Source organism: Euprymna scolopes, chromosome 19 (genome assembly GCF_053919585.1).
Source record: "Euprymna scolopes isolate OS-2025 chromosome 19, ASM5391958v1, whole genome shotgun sequence".
In the NCBI taxonomy this organism is placed as follows: Eukaryota; Metazoa; Mollusca; class Cephalopoda; order Sepiida; family Sepiolidae; genus Euprymna; species Euprymna scolopes.
The window spans coordinates 75,607,617-75,629,266 of record NC_136500.1 but is presented as its reverse complement, the minus strand read 5'-3'; the positions used below and the strand labels follow the sequence as shown (position 1 = coordinate 75,629,266).

General features: G+C 30.8%; 1 protein-coding gene across 5 annotated transcripts in view; it reads left to right on the top strand.

Annotated features, from left to right (window-relative positions):
- The window catches only part of LOC145239758 (uncharacterized), a 340,227-nt gene that overhangs the window by 46,025 nt on the left and 272,552 nt on the right, over positions 1 to 21,650 (top strand). Inside the window, exon 1 of one of the 5 annotated variants that reach the window (XM_080103173.1) lies at positions 4,759 to 5,343. The exons of 3 other annotated variants lie outside the window; for them this stretch is intronic. In XM_080103173.1, coding sequence (XP_079959299.1) covers positions 4,912 to 5,343 — 432 coding nt within the window. In that variant the 5' untranslated portion in view covers positions 4,759 to 4,911. Of the gene's footprint in view, positions 1 to 4,758; positions 5,344 to 8,581; positions 18,956 to 21,650 lie in introns of those variants that run through there. One more of the 5 variants, XM_080103171.1, reaches the window with a different exon arrangement.

Here is a 21,650-nt window from a genome sequence, read left to right as displayed (position 1 = left end):
CTACTTTTTTTGTTTTGAAGCTTGAAGTTTTAGCACACAAAACATTTAAAAAAATTCTCTTTGTTTGAATGTAAATTCAACTGTAATCGAATTCTTATTGTCATTAGTGTAAGTTAAATATTATGCTAAAAAAACAAAAAACAAGAAATGAATTTGTTCCAAGTTTTTATATAATTAATAATAAGAAAAAAAGATCCTGCAACTGTAAAACGGCAAATGGTTTTTAACAAATTTTAGATATACTGGATAGTTTGATTTAATTATTTCAAATCTTGAATATGTCAATAAAAATAATTATTCAAATGTCGAAACCTTTTTCAAATACATTTTTCACTGAAATATTCTTTGTTTGTTTTAGTTTTATTTTATAAAATGAAAGAAATCTGTTAAAAAAAAAAAAATGAATTTTGTTTCTTGATGTTTGAATATATTTCTGTGCTTATGCATTTACTGATCGATTTCCACAAGGTTACTCGGGTGTGCCTGGCAGATGAGTGGAATAACTGAAAATGGCTGGCCGAGCCTTATTACAAAGCACTAATTGTTACAAGTCCCCCCTCCCTTTGTTAAGATTGGTGACACACTGAAATTCATTTAGTAATACATTGGAAAAAAAAATGTCTTAATATCCAGAAAAGTACTTGTCGGCTGTTTTCGGTAATTCCCATCATCTGCCCGGCACACCCAAATATTTTACCTACTTTGAGTTTGGCCGTGGCTACCGAGAAAGAAGGCCGATGCATATGACAGCGTAACGTCACTTCCTAATTAAGTTGTAGGTATAGACAGCTTCCGGTATTCAACCACGTGGTCATGCTAACAGGCATTAAAAAATATGGCTACCAATATGTGTAACCGATTGTCCATGTATGTTCTAAAGAAAAAGAACAATTCTCCATTCGGAAAATAATTATTATAATTGCACATTTGGGATAATTTTAATCAAAATACCATAAGTGAATTCGTGTTTGAACTTTTATTTTTATTGGAGAAAGTCGAATATTTCATTTTATTTATTTATTTATTTTTACTGCAGCAAGTTTCTAACAGTATTTTGTCTAGTTTTATATTTATAGCACCTTTTCCCAAACTTACCGTGTTAAAGAGAGAGTCGGGCGCCATTTTGAATTTTCCAATACATTGGTAAACACATTATGTTTTTTGAGCTGAATAAACATGTTACATTAAATAAAAACACTGAAAACATATCCAGTTAGGTAGAAAAGTAACTTATCTTGCCTTTGATAACATTTATTTGTTATATATATATATATATATTTTTTTTTTGACAACTTTTTCGAATCTACGTGTACAATAATACAAACCTCAATTTTTATATAATATTTTTCAGTCCGTTCTTTTTAATAATAAATAAAACTTTTCATCGAGTATTTTCAAATATTTTAAAGTAAGCATTTTTCACGGCAGTGTTTTTTTTTTTTTAACGATTGGTGAATTATCAATATTTTAGCACGGGGCGTAATTCATTTCTTTAAAATATATTTAAAACTTCAATTTTTTGTTTTTTATAACATTTTAACTGTAAATAATTTACATGGCGAGTTTGTTTTACTGTACACATACATTCGAAAAAGTTGTCAAAAAAACAAATATATAACAAATAAATAAGATAAGTTACAAACATGCCGACATTTTTCTTTTTAAAATATATTGATAAACATTGTATGATTTTCGAAGTGATTACACGTTTTAAAGTGAGTGAAACCACTAAAAACTTTCCCAGACAGGTAGAAGAGTAACTTATCTTGCCTTTGATAACATTTATTTGTGATATATTTGTTTTTTGACAACTTTTTCGAATCTATGTGTACAGTGATACAAACCTAAAATTTAATTTAACTTGAAAATATTTAAAATACATGTGCGTACACAGCACAAGCACCTTTATTATTATCATAATAATAATAGTAATAATAATAGTAAAAAAAAAACTGGTGTAGATGACATCGATTGACGCCACACCACACCAACTAGTTGTGAAGGGTTAGGGAGGATGGAAAGACCGAGGTGAGAGAGTACTGACCAAATCTCCACTGGAAGTGTGCTGTTCAAATCTGGTACCTTGGGGAGGCATTTTGTCACCCAAACCCCAGGAAACACCAATGGCCGATGCCAACGAGAAATCAGTGACAACGGCTGTTGCGATAACATGCAATCATCTGCACAAGTGGTCAAAAGGTGGAGAACACTGGAAATCTGGGGAGACTTGTCACTTGGTCTCCAGGGAACACCACAGGTTACTGCCAGTGAGCAATCACTGATGATGGCTTGTGAGACAACTAATACGCTACACATTTTGATGAAAAACATGGGGAAAAAATGGACATAGAAGACCAGAAAAACAAAACTTTAAATATAATTTCTGTATTTAAAGTAATAGTTATTTAAATATTTTAACATATAATCTTGTGGAGAAAATTCAGCTTCCCAATAAGGGGCACTCTAGATAGGAACAAAAATAATCTCAGTCATGAAAGATTTCTCCTCCACCGACCGAAGACAGAAAAGGTAAAGTGTAGCATCAAAACAGATACTACACTGATCTTGTTCCGAAGGCCAAAAAATGTGTTTAATGTTTCTTTAAGTGTTTGTTCCCTAAATTCATAATTCAGTTTTATCAGTATTAAATTGTATATTGCTTTAAAATTACTTAATTTTACATAGATAATATTTATATTTTATATTGAATAAAGTTCAGTTCAAGTAGTAATCGAACTGTGTTCCTTTTTCTTTTTAAAAATGTTTCATTGCTCTTTTTCAAATGGCCCTCATATAGTACTGACAGTCTGACAAATCTTATCTACATTGCCTGCAGACATTTTTCAGTTAACAGGCCTTCTTACTCTCGGTGGTCGTGGTTTGGCATGAAAAACAGTCTCCAACAAAATCTCGCCTAAGAGATTTGTCTAAAAATAATAAGTCTAAAAATGAACAACCATCATGCAATTGCAAGTGTTCAAATGCAAATTCTACAACAATTTTTCTTTTCTACCTATCCCATTCTCCAAACTTATCAATTTCTTAAGCCTCCCCCCTGTCTTCTAAACCGTTTTTGCATACCATGACGACGTGTCAGTTTAGGGATGCTCTTGAGTTGCTACTGCATCCAAACCAACTCTAATCAGCAGTGGAAGTATATGTCAATGCTTCATCTGTTGGGGAAATAGAATTTTATCATTTATAACGAATTCACCAACACATATGCAAATGAATAAGCTCTGGGGTGAGTGTGACGTCACAGAAATAATTTGATATATATAACATCGGGATGGGAGGAAGGAGAGAGAAAAAAAAGCAATATTAGTTGATTAATCTGCAGCTATAACTAGCTGTTGTATGTAATTCATAGTTTTCCTAAAATCTTGTTAAAAGTTCTTGTCATGCAGTCACCTTGTTAAAAAAAGACCCATGTCGACAGGTACTTAAGTCTATCAGTGACAGACTTTTTAGCACCTGTTGATATGGTAGTCTTTTTTAACAATGCGACTGCATGATAAGAACTTTTAACAAAATTTTAGGACAACTATGAATTACATACAACAGCTAGTTATAGCTACAGATTAAGCAACTAATTGATAATATTGTCGCGAGCTTGGAAAATGTGTCAGGTGGCTTAGTGTAGGAACGACCGATAATAAATGCAGTTTTTCCAACTGAAAAAAAAAGTGTCATTTTTTTTTTTTTTTTTTGAGACTTTCATACATAACGTCAGTGTTAACATTTAACTACCATGTTTACATATTTACCAATATTTGTATGCAAAACATGTAATGTTTCGACATGAAATTATTTAATTCTTATTTAGAATTCAATAACGACAAAAATACAAAAAATCTTGATTATGTACATACTCGTCACGAAAAAAAGGTATCATATTAAAAAAAAAGCCGTAAATTGATCAAGTGGTTTTATTTTTAATTAATAAAATAAAATTTTATGAGTATCTGAGAAGTAATTGTCTCTCCGCCATTAGGAAAAAATGTCAAGAATCAAGGGAGATAACTCAATTCGTAGTTAATAGATTTGTTATAAATGCCGATAGATTCCCATTAATCGTTTAAAAATCATTTTCTTTTAAGAAAATAAAACTACTTTATCAATTTACGTGATTTTTGGAAGCTGAAATTTCCATTCCGTGACGTGTACGTACATCATAATTATTATTATTATTATTATTATTATTATTATTATTATTATTATTATTATTAGGTTGAATTCTAAAATAAGAACTAATTATTCGATGACAGTTGACATATAAAACCCAACAATCAAGTATCCTTAATGTTAGGAAACTGACCAAGTCAATTTCAATTCTTATTGATTTTTTTTAATTCATATAAAAATCGAATCGATCGGTGTCTATTTAAATAAATCCATATTGATATTCCACCTGTACAACCGAATAGCGAATTCAAATATAGATTGTTGCAACAAAATTTCAAGTGATCAAATACGAGAACAATTAATTTCCTTCGATGGCACGTTTTTGTGAAACAGTGTTTCACTGAAACACCGTGTAAGAATATTTTTGCCTCACCGAATAGGAGAGCTGTAAAATAAACAAATAATTTCATTGCGCTCAATGAGTTTTAACGTAAGTAAACGTTTAAAAAAAATGTAATGAAAATAAAAGAATGAGACAGTGGGTTTATTAATTATTTATTCTGCGACACGCTATGTATTTGCAACTTGTTTTATCGCGCACCAAACTAGTTACAAACCAAGGTAGATAACTTCGATGTCACACTAACAAATCTTAACGTTTTTAAATTAATTTTCTTATCGTGAGATTCCCTCGTAAAAATACTGTAAACTAGATTAAGGTAAATGTCGAAATCTTGAAGTGTAACGTATAGACAAGATTTACAAATTCCATACGCAATCAAAAATATGGAAATTTCAGAAAAGGAAGAGATATGTGAAGTTTTTCCGTCGAAAAAAGGACGCGACAAGTTGATTATCCGGGGTTATTTAATGTGGAACGATAAATGTATGCCGCCGACTTACTATTGGTGGTGCCGCGATAGCAAATGGCCTTCGTGTAAGGGTCGAGCCATAACAAAACTTTCGGATACTGAAAAGCATGTTTTGGTCAAACGGACCGATCACAATCATCCTCCAAATGCGCACGAAGCAGTCGAAATTTCTAAAATGATAAAGAAAAAGCCGAACAATTTATCCGCGCAAATGATTTACGTCCGTTCCTTCGGAACTGCGTCCGTTCCTTTGGATTTGCCACCGTCTATGCCTTCAAACGGTACTATTTGTCCCCAAATAACCAGAATCCAACGACGTTCCGAGAGAACAGCTGTTAAAAACAAGGTAATACTAAGATAGTTTGTTTTATTTTGCCCGTTGAGTCGAATCACATATTTTTAAGGGATAAATCTATTTTAGTCAGCTCGATTATTTATATTGAAATATGTTCAGTATTATTCGAACAATTTTTTTTAGCAATAAAGTAACATTAAAATTTATAAGTTGTGACAAGTTTCTTCCTACACATGAAACGTCGAAATGAAAAATAAGTTTCTCGTTAAACAACATTGTTATAAACTTGAGTGCTTCCTCTCTTTGTCGGCTTGTTTGTGAAGATGGCGACTATATTTTCGCATTCTAGGTATCATTTCGGTGTTTGGCGTATTCGATGAAATTGGCGATGCTTATGCGTCTATGTTACTGCGCTATTTTTTAAAATAGTATTTTCAGGTTAAATTTAATTTTTACGATATATTTGTTCTTTAAATTGTTGGATGAAAAGTACAGAATAGTTACCCCCCCCATGTTAATGGCTTTCTAAATATTAATGTTATTTCAGCACTGTAACATAGATGCACAAGTACGAAATTGGCAATAATTTTAGTGTGTTAATGTTATTTTATTACTAAAAATAAATCCAGCTTATGATCCAATACCAGACAAATATTTGTCAACATCTGGCAGGTTACGTAAACAACGGAGGAAATCCGACGCGAAGTTGCCGGAGATTTGATCGAAAAGTGGATAAGTATCAAATAAATTATGAATGCAGATCTTAATTTCACACTTTAAATAATTTATTTGACTGAAATAGGAATTCATTTTTTCAAATTGTATTGAACGAACTTTTACTTTGTTTACGTTTTAATTCAATCAGTGTTTTGGCACGTGTGTAAGCACCTCCAAAATTCACCACAGAATTACCCCCCCCATATGTAAAACGATGTAACTTTATTATAAATTAATATTATCAATATAACTTTTGTACCATTTAAAAGAAGGGCAAAATAAACTAGTAATAATTTAAAAAAAAAATTTCATCGTACGAAAATAATGAAATTGCGAGACGAAAATCGTGTTTACATAATTGACGCTTTAAAATAACGTTCCGAAGCATTTCGAACGTGAAAACATACCAGTGTTTAATAAATCTAGCAAAAATCAACTAATGGTCAGATTTTCGTGAAATTTTCGATACTTATCCATTTTAGAATGAAATTACATATAAAATGTAGTTTCCATAAAATATACGAGGGGAAATATGTTTTTTAGTACGTGCCCCCCCCCCATATTTATTTTTTCAGAATTTGAACAAAATATATTTAAATCTTATCGAAATTTTTATTTATTATGGAACATAAGAGTTCAAATAAGTTAACATATTTTTTTTTATTTAAATACACGTATTGAACAAAAATTTTCCTTGAAGTTGCAATTTAAAAAATGATATAAATTTAATATTATGTTTTTTTTTTAAATAGCGTTTTTTCGAATTAATATATACTGTAATCAGTTGAATTGCCAAGAAAAAGAAACTTCATAAAAATTAATTAATTTTTAAAAGATTAAAACGGTTAAGATTCCATTATTTCAAAATGCTCTGTTACAACAGATTTTTAATTAATTGTTTAAATTTTTTTAAAATATTAAGTTTTTGTATAAACATGGTTCTTGTTAGCTATTTTATCTCCAGATTAAAACTGATTTGAAAATATTATTGCACAAATATTAAGCATTTTGTAGCCCCCCCCCCCTCATATTTTTACCAAACAAAATATGGAAGCTGTAGTTAACCAAAGGAACATTCAGTAAAGCGTATTTCATATTTAATATACAAATGTTTATAATATTATTAATCATTAAACTGTGTAAATCTTAAAACCTAACCAAATTATAACATAGATTTATAATTAATTGCAGTTTAAAGAAAATAAACATAGGTTTTAAAAAAAATCATTTAGTCACTTCTGCTTTGCCATAGTTTGTATAGTTAACACAAGTATAACGTCACGAAATCATGCTTTCTTTTTTTCGCAGTGTTTTGAAGATACCTAGTGTACAGCGTTCTCTCGTTTCATGCTGACTGTCTTTCTAAAATATCCCCCCTTTCTCAACAGGTTGGAATCTTTCATATTTGTTTTTACTCTGCTTAGTTATTATGAATCCACTTAATATTTTTATTCATTTATAAATGTAACTTTTTTTATTTACATTCATTAGTTTTTATTTTTAGCAAAAGATTGATGGTCATTTTTTGTCGGCCATCAAACTAGCATTTAATTTTTTTGGTTCTAGAGATCATCATCCCGGGTTTAACCACCTCCTTTCATGTGTGGTGAAGCAGTTTGTCTCCTTTGTTAGGAATGGAGTGATTGATGTTTATCGCCGATCACCTAACGCATCCCCACAGAGAGTTTCCGATTCAGACAATTTTCATAGGTTGTTCTAACCTGGCTTTGGGTGTAATTGTGATATTCAATGCCTCCCCACATTAAACATTGGTTTTGTGTCACATACATTCCTCATGAGGAGATTGATAAATACGGAAAGCTGTCAATCCTCCTTCATTATTGTAGTGAAATCTGACAGCCGAAAAAAAACAAATAAAAAAAACAATAACTACTTACTGTTTTTATCAATTTTAACAATAAGCAATGTTATCGACCTAATTGTCATGTCACAATTAACTATTACTGTATTATTACATAAAACATGTACTTTGTGCAAACAGATGATTGCTTGACATTCGCTATTATATTAATAAGGGACGGAATTACTTCCCCTGACTTAATGCTATTAATTCATATACACACTTTTTTTGTGTAGGATATAATTATTTAAGAGGTTGATTCAACACTAACTTATTTGCATTAGACTTGAAAACGACTGTTATAATCAGTTGGGAGGTAGACCCATGGTATTGTATTCTACAGACAGTTCTAGAATAAAACTCTGCTCATGGAATTTTCATTTACTTTTAAGCACAGATAGAAAGTGAGGGAAATTGTTGGCGGTTGTTGTAGCTAGACGAGTATTAGCATTTATTATTTAGATGTTTTAAAATGAATAACTTTAAATTAAGTTAATATAAATCAATGTGACAGGCATATTTGTTTCACTAAGAAAATTTAGTTAGAAATATCATTTCAGTAAAAATTGCAAGCATTTCTGGGGGAGAGGGGGGTACTCATCCAGTTTATGACCTAATCTCCAGGAACTTGTTGGCATTTTCCAGCAGGTTACATATGTAGCTGGAAGATGCCACAGCAAAGACTGCCATATGATTAATTCAGTATTTTTTTTTTTTTTTTTTACCTTAACTGCAACTTGACATTCACCATTAAATTGATGACTATAAATTTTTTTGTTATGCTGAAAATGAATATCATATTTAAATTTGGTGCAGGCAAGCAGTTTTCTGGATATGAAAACCGTTATTATCCTATGTAATCGCTTGTTTTCACTGATGGCCATATTTTTCCCCAACTGAACAAGTGCATGCATGTTACAAAACACTTCCTCCTCCCTATGTTAAGGCCGTGTGTATTGTTTGTATTTTGATGACTGACGCTAATCATATTTTCTTTACGCTTATGATTCAGCATACTTAATTTCAGTCATGGCTTATGATTACAGGTGCCATGATAAGGTAAAAACAGCTTAAAAAATATTAAATTTTCTTTTTCTCCTTTTATTTCTCCTTTTCTTTTTTCTTTTATTTTGCATATGAATTTGGGAACTGTTTTAATTTTCATTTTATGAACAAATTTGCAGGGTTATTTGGTATTGCCTGCAGCCACTAAAAGTAAAATAAGAGGTTAAACAGAATAACATATTTCTATCAAACTCTTTCTCTCTCTCTGTCTTATTTTTGTCTTTTCCATCTCTGTTTTTCCAGCCCCCGCTTTCCAACCTCCTCTTTTCTGTCTATATAGAGTGAAAAAATAACACTGAAGAGGTTTCTAGAGTGCCACTGAAACCACCAAATGAAATTAAGGAGACCTCCAAAACACAACTAAATGTACTCTTTCTTCTAAGTTTCTTGTCACCCTCTGTTCCCTTTGAATCAAACTGGTGTTGATAATGACGATAGTGCAAAGAGAACATTAAGAAACGATTAATAAAATTTGAAGTTAATGGCTAATAATTTTGAAATGAGTTGGTATTTTCTTTACAAGTTAGTACATATTAGATTGAAAATATCTGAAAAACTGATTCCCAGTTGACCCTCAGAGAATGAATATTTTTTATTTTAATTTTTTATACTATTGAACCAAAGCAACACTGATAAAGAAAATATTAATTTTGTGGGTGTATGTTCTGTAGTTTTTGACTTTTAGCTGGACACACGCGCACACTCACCTCCTTTATATTATAGAAGATGACAACGATCCACTTTTTTTCCATATTTATTAGGTATACCTTATGGAAATTAACCAGAGAAATCCTTCTAGATTGAGGCAGTTTTCATTTTTTTGAGTTTCCTTTTTTTTGACTGACATGGGGCTATCTGATAGAAAAGTATAGACACGGCCTAAACCGAAGGAGGGAGTAAGTATTTTTTGGAGGAGTCTCTCTTAAAAAATCTACCAAAAATCAATTTATCCAATCAATACGAAATTTTCACTGATTATTAAATGAAGAATGAACTTTATAAACATGTACTTTTTTTCTTTTGATAATGAATATTTAGGTATTTTTTGTTCCCTACAATCCCCCCCTCCTTTATTTGTAGTTACAAATATGCTTAAAATAATCAACCAAAACTGAAATATATATTTTCATTATTTTTATGAAAAACACTACTTTTAAATCTTTTAAAAATAAATTAATAATTTTCGTTTAGTGAGTGCAATATTGCTAATATACCATTGAATAGAAAATTCTTTGAAGAATCGATACCAAAAAAGTAAAAAAAAATTGAGAAATGATTGCACATTTTGCTAAAAATATAATTTCTTTCAGCAATTTGTCATTATGTGATATTACCTCAGCTATGGTAGACCATAAGGCAGTTGTTCGTATTTACAAACAATTATCTCCCCCTTTTCTTTTTTGCTGTAATTTATGCTTGAATTTTTTGCTGTAATTTGTGCTTGACTTAGTTTAAAGTGTTGGGGACTTGCATCTACCACACTCTCGTCCAGAAACACTTGGTCCTGATGGCAAGACAGGGTCAAGACGACCAAACGTGATACTAGATACAGGAGTTGTCTCCAACACATAAGGCACTGAGCATTCCCAAAATGGTCACTCATCTGGTACTGGCCAACCTCATCATTGCTTAACATTGAGGGTTATGTAGGCAACAAATATATATGTATCGCTTATAAAAAAAGAATTAAACCCTTATGAAGTTGATTCTTCACTTAATCATCAAAATAAACGTTAAAAATACATGGAAATTTACAGAACTAAATAAACTTCATTTAGTTCTGTAAAGGTTACCATAGTTTCTTCCAAACTATCATTAAATTTTAGATTCTTTTAATGTCGCCACGTGAAATCTATAGAGTGAGATAAAAAATGGAATCATTTGAAATTCAGGTACTTATGTTATAATATTTTTGCATATTCTTATAGCAAATCATCCTAAATCTTATTTAGACACAAAAGAATATTTTAATGTGTTATCTATCGAGACAAAAATGGTGAATGGTGTTTTTTTGGAAAATTTAAAATTCTATTAAAAGTAGTAGAAAAAGTTTTATATTCTGTTTTTATGATTAAATATGATAAAATTCAGGCTGTTATCTTTCTGCAAAAACAAGTTTGCTCAGGAATAATGGATTTTAATAGATTTTAATTTGTTTTAAAAAAATAAAGCAACTTGGTTTTTCTTCCATTTATTTTTTTTTGGCTGTGTCTAAAGAAGTAATAATAAAAAAAAAACATGGCTTACACTTCTAGAGATTTTGTTTATGAGAAGTCATAGTTCATGTGAAATGTATTTTTGCTGAAATGAGAGATCTATTTTCATATTGTTACATACTGGGGTCTTTTTAGGGGGATGAATATTATATAGTTGAGTGTTCATATTGGAGAGACATATTGGTCATATTTTAAGAGACGGAGACATACACGATAAGAGGGGGATAGATAGAAGAGAGATACATTTTGACAGTCTGTGAATCTTATATATATTTTCTTAACGCATATTTTAGAGAAGAGGGATCATTTATCAGTCTTTTATCACAAAGAGGACAGTCATTATTTCTTGATAGAGAGGGAGACACATTTCTTAAGATGGAGAGACACATTTCTTAGATGATGGAGTTTATACAATGTTCATTATCAGAAATGAGTGGAACAAAATTCATATACATGATTCACAATACCTTTGTTTTTGTTGAGAATGACACAACGAAGACGCCAGTTACAAAATATGATGTTTCTTTATTTCTTCGACCGATCAATGAAGACATTCCAGAAATTCAAAGTCACTACATGATTTCAACTTCTAACCCTTCGCTTCCAAAGGGGGATTCCTTCTGACCAATGTCAGCTCTGTCTGTCCGACTCTCTTCCCGTTCTATCTCAAACTAGCAACTATATTGAGACCTCATCTCTCTGCCATGATGTCATCGCATGGCCAAAATGTGCTTGATCGATCCCGTGGCCTAACATGTCACACGTGTCTCGTTCACACATGTCCAACCCATTCTGCAGACCGAATTCTTCTAACCTATTTTCGGCCTAACCTATTTTTCAATATGTTTAAATTTGCTATTGTTCGTTTTTCTAACTGACCTTGTTTCAATTCAATTTTCATAAACAGAATTGAATCATCAAATTCCTTTTTACAATAACATTTCTAAATAATCGAATTCCTTTTCAAACAAACATATCTGCTATTTTATATTAAAACTAGCAATGGGAATTGTCCTGAATCTTAATTCCAAACCTAGCTTTCTAGGTTCGAATTCTCTGTCTATCCTATCTCGTTTTTACTTACAAGAACAGGGGAACATCATTACCTAAATAACACCCTCTGATGATCTATTTTCATATTACCTAAATAACACCCTCTGATGACCCCCTCCCTCTCTATAAAAATGAGATTCTACTTTTTTTTTAAATGTGAACAACTAAAAAAAATTGGCAGAAAGGAGAAAAAGGAAGCAATTATTTAGAGTAGGGAATTTATTTCGCTTATAAAGTTTTAAAATTATTCCTTGTTTCCAAGTCTTACCATTTTAAGGCAGACAAGTAATTTTGCTTTTTATTTCTATGTGAGATAAATTTTGTGAATTTTTGTGTGCGGAGAGAGGGAGGGATGCTCATTTATTTTTAAAAAAATTTTTAAGCTATTTCTTTGGTTTTCGTTTGAAGGGGATTTGTCACTCAGAGTTAGGGTCAATGGTGAGAAGTTTTTTAGGGGGCATTGTCATTCGGACCTAAAGTTAGTAGTAAGTAATTTTTTTTATCTATCTTTCAGTATGAACTCCCTACTCCTCCATAAAGACACGAAAAGTTTTTTTTTTTTAATTTTTTTTTTTTTTTTTAAGGGAGTTGATTCCTGCATTAGTGTGTTATCATGTTTTTATAATATATATGTATATTTGAGTATGCACTTAAATATGTTATCTGGTACGGAAATAGGTGATCATTGCTGCCTTCTTGTCCGTAAGTAGTTAATCATTTTACTTTAATTTATAATGAAAGTCATCTTCCATTCTAAAGTCTAAAATGTTGTTGTTTTATTTCAAAATTTTTTTTTTACTGCCAACGTTTTTCAGATTATATGTAATTATCTAAAAAAAAAATAGTAAAATCTTATATCTTATGAGGGAGGGGGGTCTGAATAATATAGGTTGCAGGACTAGTGTTTTAACATTTTTCTTTGTAATTTAGTATTAAATTTGAAATAGTCAATTAAAATAAAAAACATGATATTGTTTCTATTGGAGAGTGTAAAAGTCTATTTTAGCGATAAAGCGATTTCATTTTAGTCAAATCTAACTGTAATATTAAAGTATTGGGGTGGTGCAAAAATAATGTCATTTTTTTTTTAACATTCAACTTCAAAAGATCATAACTCCTTTCATAATAAACTTTATTTACCGAAATAACAACCATTAGAATGAACACATTTTTGTCAACGAACGAGAAGTTTATTTGTTCTATTAGCATAGAAATCCGGAGTTCTGGAAGCGATAAAATCATTGAAGACCGATTCAGCATAATCTTGGTTTTTGAAGCATTTTTCGCTCAGGAAGTTGTCAAGATGCTTGAAAAAGTGATAATCAGTAGGCGAGAGGTCCGATGAATATAGTGGATGAGGCAGTCATGTAGCCCAATTCGTTCAGCTTCTGCAGAGTCAGTTGAGCAACATACGAGTGAGCATTGTCATGGAGGCGAATTGGTCCCTTCATATTGACCAATTTCGGGCACATACATTAGAGCTTCTGGTGCATTTTGTCAATTTGTTAGCAGTACTTCTCCACTGTAATCGTTTCGCCTAGATTCAAGAAGCTGTGATGGATGAGACCGGCTGCAGATGACCAAACAGTAGCCATAACCTTTTTTGGTACAATTTTAGCTTCGGGAAGTGTTGTGGAGCTTCTCCGGCATCCAACCACTGTGCCAGACGTCGCTGGTTATCATAGAGGATCCACTTCTCATTACATGTCACAATCCGCTTGAGAAATGGGTTGTTTTTGTTGCACAGAAGGAGCGTAGTAGACACCTCAAAATGGCAATTTTTTTTTTTTTTTTATCATTCAATTCATGCGGCACCCATTTATCCAGCTTTTTTGACTTCCCTATTTGCTTTAAATGTTGAATGACTGTTGAGTGGTCGACCTCGAGTTCAATAGCAACGTGTGGTTTTGCGAGGATCAGCTTCAATTAAGGCTTTCAAATGTTTGTTATCAACTGCAGTCAGCCGCCCGCGACTGTCTTAATCTTCGAGGCTCTTATCATTGCAAAATTTCTTGAACCATTGTTATGACACACAATGGTTCCTGGGTCAAACGCATCATTGATATCACGAGCTGTCTTGGCAGCTTTTTGGTCTAGTTTGAACTGGAACAAGAAAATCATGCAGATTTGAATTTTGTCCATGCTGTCGAAAAGCCTCCAAAAAAATGAATGAATAGATTGAGAATGGTAACGAACAACACGATTCAAAATGATATATAACATGGCTGTATAGATCAATGAATTAATTCAGAAATCATATATAAAAGTAACTCATGTGAAAAAACGATATTGTTTTTGCACCAACCTAATATAAAAAGCAAAAAGTTTCTGATTAAAATTATTATTATTAGGCCTTAAAATGAGTACAAACCTGATTTTGTGTAGCCTATGGTTCCCCATGGCAGACAAAAAAAAAAAAGTTTTTAAATGCCAACTGCTTATATATATATATGTATGCTGGTGATCACTTGAAGTAATAAAAATTTCTCTTCACCTCACATGCAACTGAGATGTTTCACATTAAAAAAAAAAAATGATTTTCAACCACTGAGTTGATTCAGATTTTGGAGTAGCGAGCTTTAACAGCAATGTGTGGAATTCAACCCTGAAAATTATTAATTGAAAGTGCAGAATAGTTAGCAATTAATCATTTATGCACAGTTTCAAATAAGTTATAGAAAGGAAAATAATATTAGAAATAAGAATAAATGATAGACGAAAGTCTTTTCAATATGAACACCTAAAGGAAAAGACAGACGAGATTTTGATTATTAATAACTACAGATTGAAACATTGTCATGTCAGTGTAGTTAAGCTTATACATCTCTGTATAAACAGATTATAATATATATATATCATATATCAGTTTAATATATATATATATATATATATCATATATCAGTTTAATATATATATATATATATATATCAGTTTAAAGATATTTATTAGTGATAATGAATTTAACAAAGTTATTAAGAGTGTTCAATAAAAGAGCAAGATATCTCATATATATGAAAGGAGTTTTAAGTAATCATTGATCATTTACTGTTTAGTTTATAATCAGGCGAGGAAAGTTCTTTGTTTTTTCTTTTCGATAAATAATGACAATAATTGCGAACAACAAAAAATGTTTTAATTCGTTTTTATACAGAGTATGTGGATTGCGTCAAAAGTGTATGAAGATACGTTTGGGCAAAATGAGTGGCTGATCTTCAAAAATATAATAATGAATGGATCCCTCCCTTCACTTAAAAATTCACCCACAATCAATCAATTTCAATTAAACTTTTAATCTATTAATTATCACGGAATCTATTATTTTATTAGAAATAATAGTGAAATAAAAATCACCTTTATTAAAGGGGATATTATTTTTTAATGAAAATAAAGCACCGTAGATAACAGTAAAAAATCTTTGTTAAAAAGAAAAAGCCCTTAAATTCCATAATAAATTCAATATAGTTAAAGCATTGTTTAACCTTTCTAAACTTGCACAACCAGACGTACAAAATGAATGGCCAATCCCTAAAATGCATAAACATTTTGACTCCAACCAGTTTTAATGAAATTTCCAGTATTTATTAACAATCACAAAATATAATGAACCTATTTCGTTTTTAATTTTAGTTAAAATGCCTTATTTTTTGTAAACAAAAAAAAACACTTTGGTCAACGTTGAAGTTTTAAGTACTAAAAAAAAAAAAAAAAATGCAGAAATTTGTTTTTTTTTATATATACATATAAAAATAAAGCACCCGTCTAGCTGAATCCACTGTGAAAAATTTCCCCCACTCTATATCTGTGCCTAAATCAAAACGCGGATTCCATGAACAAAGCTTCTTTCTTAGAACTGCAGGCCTGTGGAACTCTGTTCCGTCTGCCTGCTTCCCTCCGGACTACAACTTGGATGTGTTCAAGTCCAACGTTAACAAATTCCTAATGAACCGCCCCCTTAAGTAAACACTTCATCAAATCTCCACACTAACGTAATGTACTTGCAATAACCCTTATCCCTGAGTGGCTTCCGGGCCTTGATAAGTGGTGATCACTGTGTAAAAAAAAAAAAAAAAAAAAAAAATTTGTAGATGTTAACAATTAAAAGTGTTTTAATATTTCAGAAACATTACGAAAAAATGCCCCTAAAGTTTGTCAATGAAATCAATATAACTTGAAGAAAAATTAATTTCTCGAACAATCGATATTATTATTGGACTAAGCATTGTTTATTCAATATTTTCACCAAAAAATATAATTGTAAAAAAAAAAAAATATTTCATGTGATTTTAATAACAATTCTCACAAAAAAGTTCAAATGTAATATAATCTTTTCTTGTCTGGTGTAAACATCAGAGGAAGAAATTTTTTTTATAATCCTGAAAAAAAAAAAAAAAAAAATGAAAAAATTGAGATCCATGATCACTAAGAAAAAATAATTACAAAAAAAATGGTATTGTTTTTAATAACGATTAATTTATACAAATACGGATGGGCAAAATTGTAAAAAAAAAAAAAAAAAAAAAAACTGAAACAAACAGGATTTTTGTCCTATCCGCCAGTTTCTCTTTAATTATTAAATGGTTTTTGCTTATTTTTTCAATGAATAAACTGTCAGTATGATCAGTAATTTTAATTTACTTTTTTTTTCACACTTTTACTTTCTTAAAAAAAAGATAATTTATCCTTACAACACATTTGAGAATAAATCAAGTCATCAGTTAAAAAAGTAAATATTCTAATTAAATAAGCACTTACTTTTTATTACAACAAATAGGATTACCTAAATTAATGGATATGTTTTATAATCTTCAAAAATAAAGAAATTCAGGTTGTATAATGTTCCAATTACTCTACAAATTTTAAAATAAAATTGATTTTCTGGTATTTTGGGCTTCCTTAGAACCCATGCGCGACGCCTTTTTATTTGTTTTGATTGAGCAAAGGCCGACCAAACTCTCGTTTTTGGAAAGCTACATTTTGTACAAACAAGGTGTTTTTATTTTATTTTATAATTTTCTAATTATCTTTGAAATAGTCCCAAAAAACTATTATTTATCTTTGAATGGATCTTTTACAAATGAATTTATTTCTTCCAAATTTAGCTGAACTTATCAGTTTCCGAATATCGCTGTGAACATTTTGATTTTCAGGTGTAAAAATATTTTTCCTAAAAAAAAAAGTAAGATTAACTTTGGGCTTTAATCTTTCAAATACAATCCAAGAGTAACCTGAAACCGAATATATATATATATATATATATATATATATATATATATATATATATATATATATATATATATATATATATATATGTCTGCTTTCAAAACCATGCCCCCCTATCAGTTTCGCCATTAAATTGCACGTACCTAGACCCTAGCTAAAAAAAAAAAAAAAAAAAAAAAAATTAAACGGTCGATATTTCGGCCTTCTAATAATACGTTATGAAATAATTTGGCCAAATTAAAATGATTTGGCTAATTATTACTTAATTCGGTCATGGCCAAAAAGATTAAGAAAAATAAAATGATAAGCATAACTATTTTAACAGTATAAGTTTACTTGAAATATTACAACGTGCTTTTATGTTTCCCTTTTGCGTATGAACGTCGTATGTCCGTCTGCGGGGGGGGGGGGGATAGCTCTTCCGAAAACTATTATTTAAAAAATTTAAGCTAATTTTTACAAAGGATTTACTTCAGCAGCCAACAACCATCCCAACGGATAAACGATTAACCAAATAAAATTCCATTCTTAACAATGTTATTATTTCAATTGAGAATTGAATTGACCATCGGTGTTTATAAATATATATTTGTATACGTTTTACAACAGTCCATGTTTGGGTTAGCATTCGATTTTATACTTGGTATCCAAGTATTGATTGTTGCAACAAAATCGTAAGTTTAATAAAATGCGAAAGTACTAGGAGTTTCTCTTTTTTTTTTTTTTCTTTAAAAAGGTGACACGTTTTCGTGAAACACCGTCTAAGAACATTTTGTCTCGCGGAATAGGAGAGCTCAGGTGTAAAATAAATAACTAATTTCGTTTCTTTCGTGTACTAGTAGTAAAAGTGGAATGAATTACCAATGAAAATAAAAATACAGTTGGTAGTTTCATTTGAGACTCGTTGTATATTTTCGGGTTTTTATGACACACCAAATGAGTTACAAACTCAGGGAGATAACTCCGATGTCACGTTGTCGAACTAAAGCTAATGTTTTAAATTAATTTCTTAAAAGAATCGTTGGACGTTGCTATTATAAATTCTGTACAGACTCCTGGAATAAGTTAATTGTCACAAATTTTATGTCAAATGGAGACAACTTTAACAAATTCCATAGCCGAAAATATGGAACTTTCTAAAGTGGGAGAAACCTTTGAAACTGTTCCGACGCGACGAGGACGCGACAAGTTTATTATCCGGGGTTATTTAATGGGCAAAAATAAATCTATAAAGACTACTTATTATTGGTGGTGTCGAGAAGGCAAGTGGCCTTCGTGTAAAGGTCGAGCTGTAACAAGACTTACGGATACCGGAAAACACGTCTTGCTCAAATTTGTCGACCACAACCATCCTCCAAATGCACCCAAAAAAAGTAAATTACATACAAACAATCCATCAACACAATCGTGTATTACATCCGTTCCTTCGGAATTAATGCTGTCTATGCCTTCAAAAGGCACTATTCGTCCTCAAATAACCGGAATTCGACGACCTCAACGACGTTCTGGGATAAGATTTGTTAAGAAAGAGGTATTTTATTTCTAATTTTTCTTTTTGGGTCAAATTATATTTTCAGTCACCTAAAATTATTTAAAGTGAAATAATTTTCTAAACGACTTATTTTTAGTAAAAAGTTAAAAATAAGATTAACCAGTAAGTTGTAACGCCGGTAAAATTGCAGAATAGTTAATACTAGCAGAGACACCTGACGTTGCCCGGTATTTCACATTTCCATATTTTTATTGTCATCGAAATCTGTGAAATCGCCTATTTTTCAACTAAATCGATGATTGCATACTCTAGTTGGAGACCCATCGCCGTACACCGGGAAGAAGCTTAGCTTCTCATGCCTCCCATCCCATCAGGTATTTAGTTTACATTGCACTGTAGAGAACCTACTGTTGATTTTGTAAAAGTATTTAGGACGAAGTAGGTAATAAGGATCCTGACCGATTTCGCTGCGAAGAAAGAAAAAAATGGACACGTTTCGTTCGACACCGGTTTGACCTTCACTTTCGCACACATGTTGGCTGCCAATGTTGGCATTCTAAACAAATATCGCGACAAAACTTTTTTTTAGACCAAACTTTCTATTGATTATATTAAATAATAATAATAATAATAATAATAAACGGGTTAAATTATTATATTGCGACAATAAAACTTTGGACGAAGTATGGAATAAGGACCCTGGAAGCCGGGATACTCGGAGGACTTTTCAATTGACACCGGTTAACTGCCAACGCACGTGTCATTTTGTAAACAAGCATACACAACCTGAGTTGTTTGTTTTTTATTCGTTGATTTTAAATGTTAAGAAAAGATTTAAAGAAAAGTGGAGGGATATATATATATATATATATAATTTTTATTTTTTTATGTAGGCTGCGTTTTTTTCTGAGGGTGTGTGGACTGGTGGCTTTCCTCTGTTTTTTTTTAACAAAATTTTTCAATAAACGAACTTAATTTCTCGTTTTAAAATGAGTTCATTCTCTACCATTATTCGATTTCGTATTTTTTTATTTTTTTTTTTTATTTATTTATTTTTTTTTGAAGCATTAAATATTTATTTTTAATATAGGCTGCGTTTTTATTTATTTCTTGATTTGTCGGATTTTTAGCCGACGAGTGACCGTGGGAAGGCTTAGGCAACTTGAAACACAACTCGACGTGAAAGGGGGAAAACAATGAAATCGCCTCCTTGTGTTGTATCTCCTTCACGAATTTTGGGTAAACTGATCTGAGAGTTGCAACGAATTGCCTCAATGCCTCGTTGCTTACGACGACAACTCGTCCTTGTAATTAAAAAAAAAAAAAAAAATAGAAACGTCAGTGAACAAACTAAAACTGACTCGACTCGCTATGGATCGACTATAGCAGCGTTTTTATAATCACTTAGTCGATTCTGTGCAACTGTTGTCTATTCCAATAGACTAATGTATACCCATTAACCCTTATTCTCGAGTGGCCTCCAGGGCTTGATAAGTGGTGATTCCTGTGTAAAAAAAAAAAAGAAAAAAAAAAAAAGAAAAAAAGCATTTCCTGTTTTACGATAATATTACACTTTCCGTGATCCATATCTTTGTGGAAATCAACGGAATTTGTGTTTACATTTGTCTGAGAGTTTCTTTAAATACTGTAAATCGCCGCTGCCTTATTTATAAAAAAAACAAAAACAATTTTAAAAAAAGTATTACATTCTCTTAATTCGGTATCTTAAGATTTTGATTCATTAATTATCAGTGAAATAGTTTCAGAAAACTGATCATTATTTTTCCAGAAATTTATAAAGTTGCTGGTGCAAGTCTATAAATGGTCCACAAGTAATCTTTTTTACTATAAAAATCTGAAAAAAATCTTTAATGTACGTACTTGTCACTGCATGAAAATGTCATATTCCAAAAATCACATAAATCGATCAAGTTTTCCTTTTATTTAAGAAAATCAAATATTATCAGACGTTTTATCAAAGATTTGCTACACGCCATCTTGTTTGAGAGATAACGGCACTAACGACCCTTGGCGGAAGTAAGGTGGAAGTATGGGTCAACAATGGCAGATCATCGACTATTTTTTAGTTTTTTTTCTTTTTCTTAATAAATTAACTTATTTAATAAATAAATAAATTGACTTCTTTTAATAAAGAGACTGTGGAAAACACTAGTTTTTTTTATTTGTCCGTCTGAAAACAGACTTTAATTCCAAAAATGTTTCATTATGTTAATTTTTTTTTGTATTATAAAAAAGTGTTTTCGACATTTAAGAAAAAAAAAAACTTAAACTAGTCGATGGTTCAATGCTCACTTAAGTCTATTTAAAAAAAAAAAAACGTTTTAGACCTTCTCGTTATGTTAATTTCTCATTTTGTAGTTTTTTTAATTCCAAAAATGTTTCATTATGTTAATTTATTATTTTTTATTTGTATTGTAAAAAAGTGTTTCCGACATTTAAGAAAGAAAAAAAAAAAAATAGTTGATGATCTGCCATTGTTGACCCATACTTCCACGTTATTTCCGCCAGGGGTCGTTAGTGCCGTTATCTCTCAAACAAGATGGCGTGTAGCAAATCTTCGATAAAACGTCTGATAATATTTGATTTTCTTAAATGAAAAAAAAACTACTTAATCGATTTATGTGATTTTTGGAATATGACATTTTCATGCAGTGACAAGTACGTACATTATAAAGATTTTTTTTCAGATTTTTATAGTAAAAAAGATTACTTG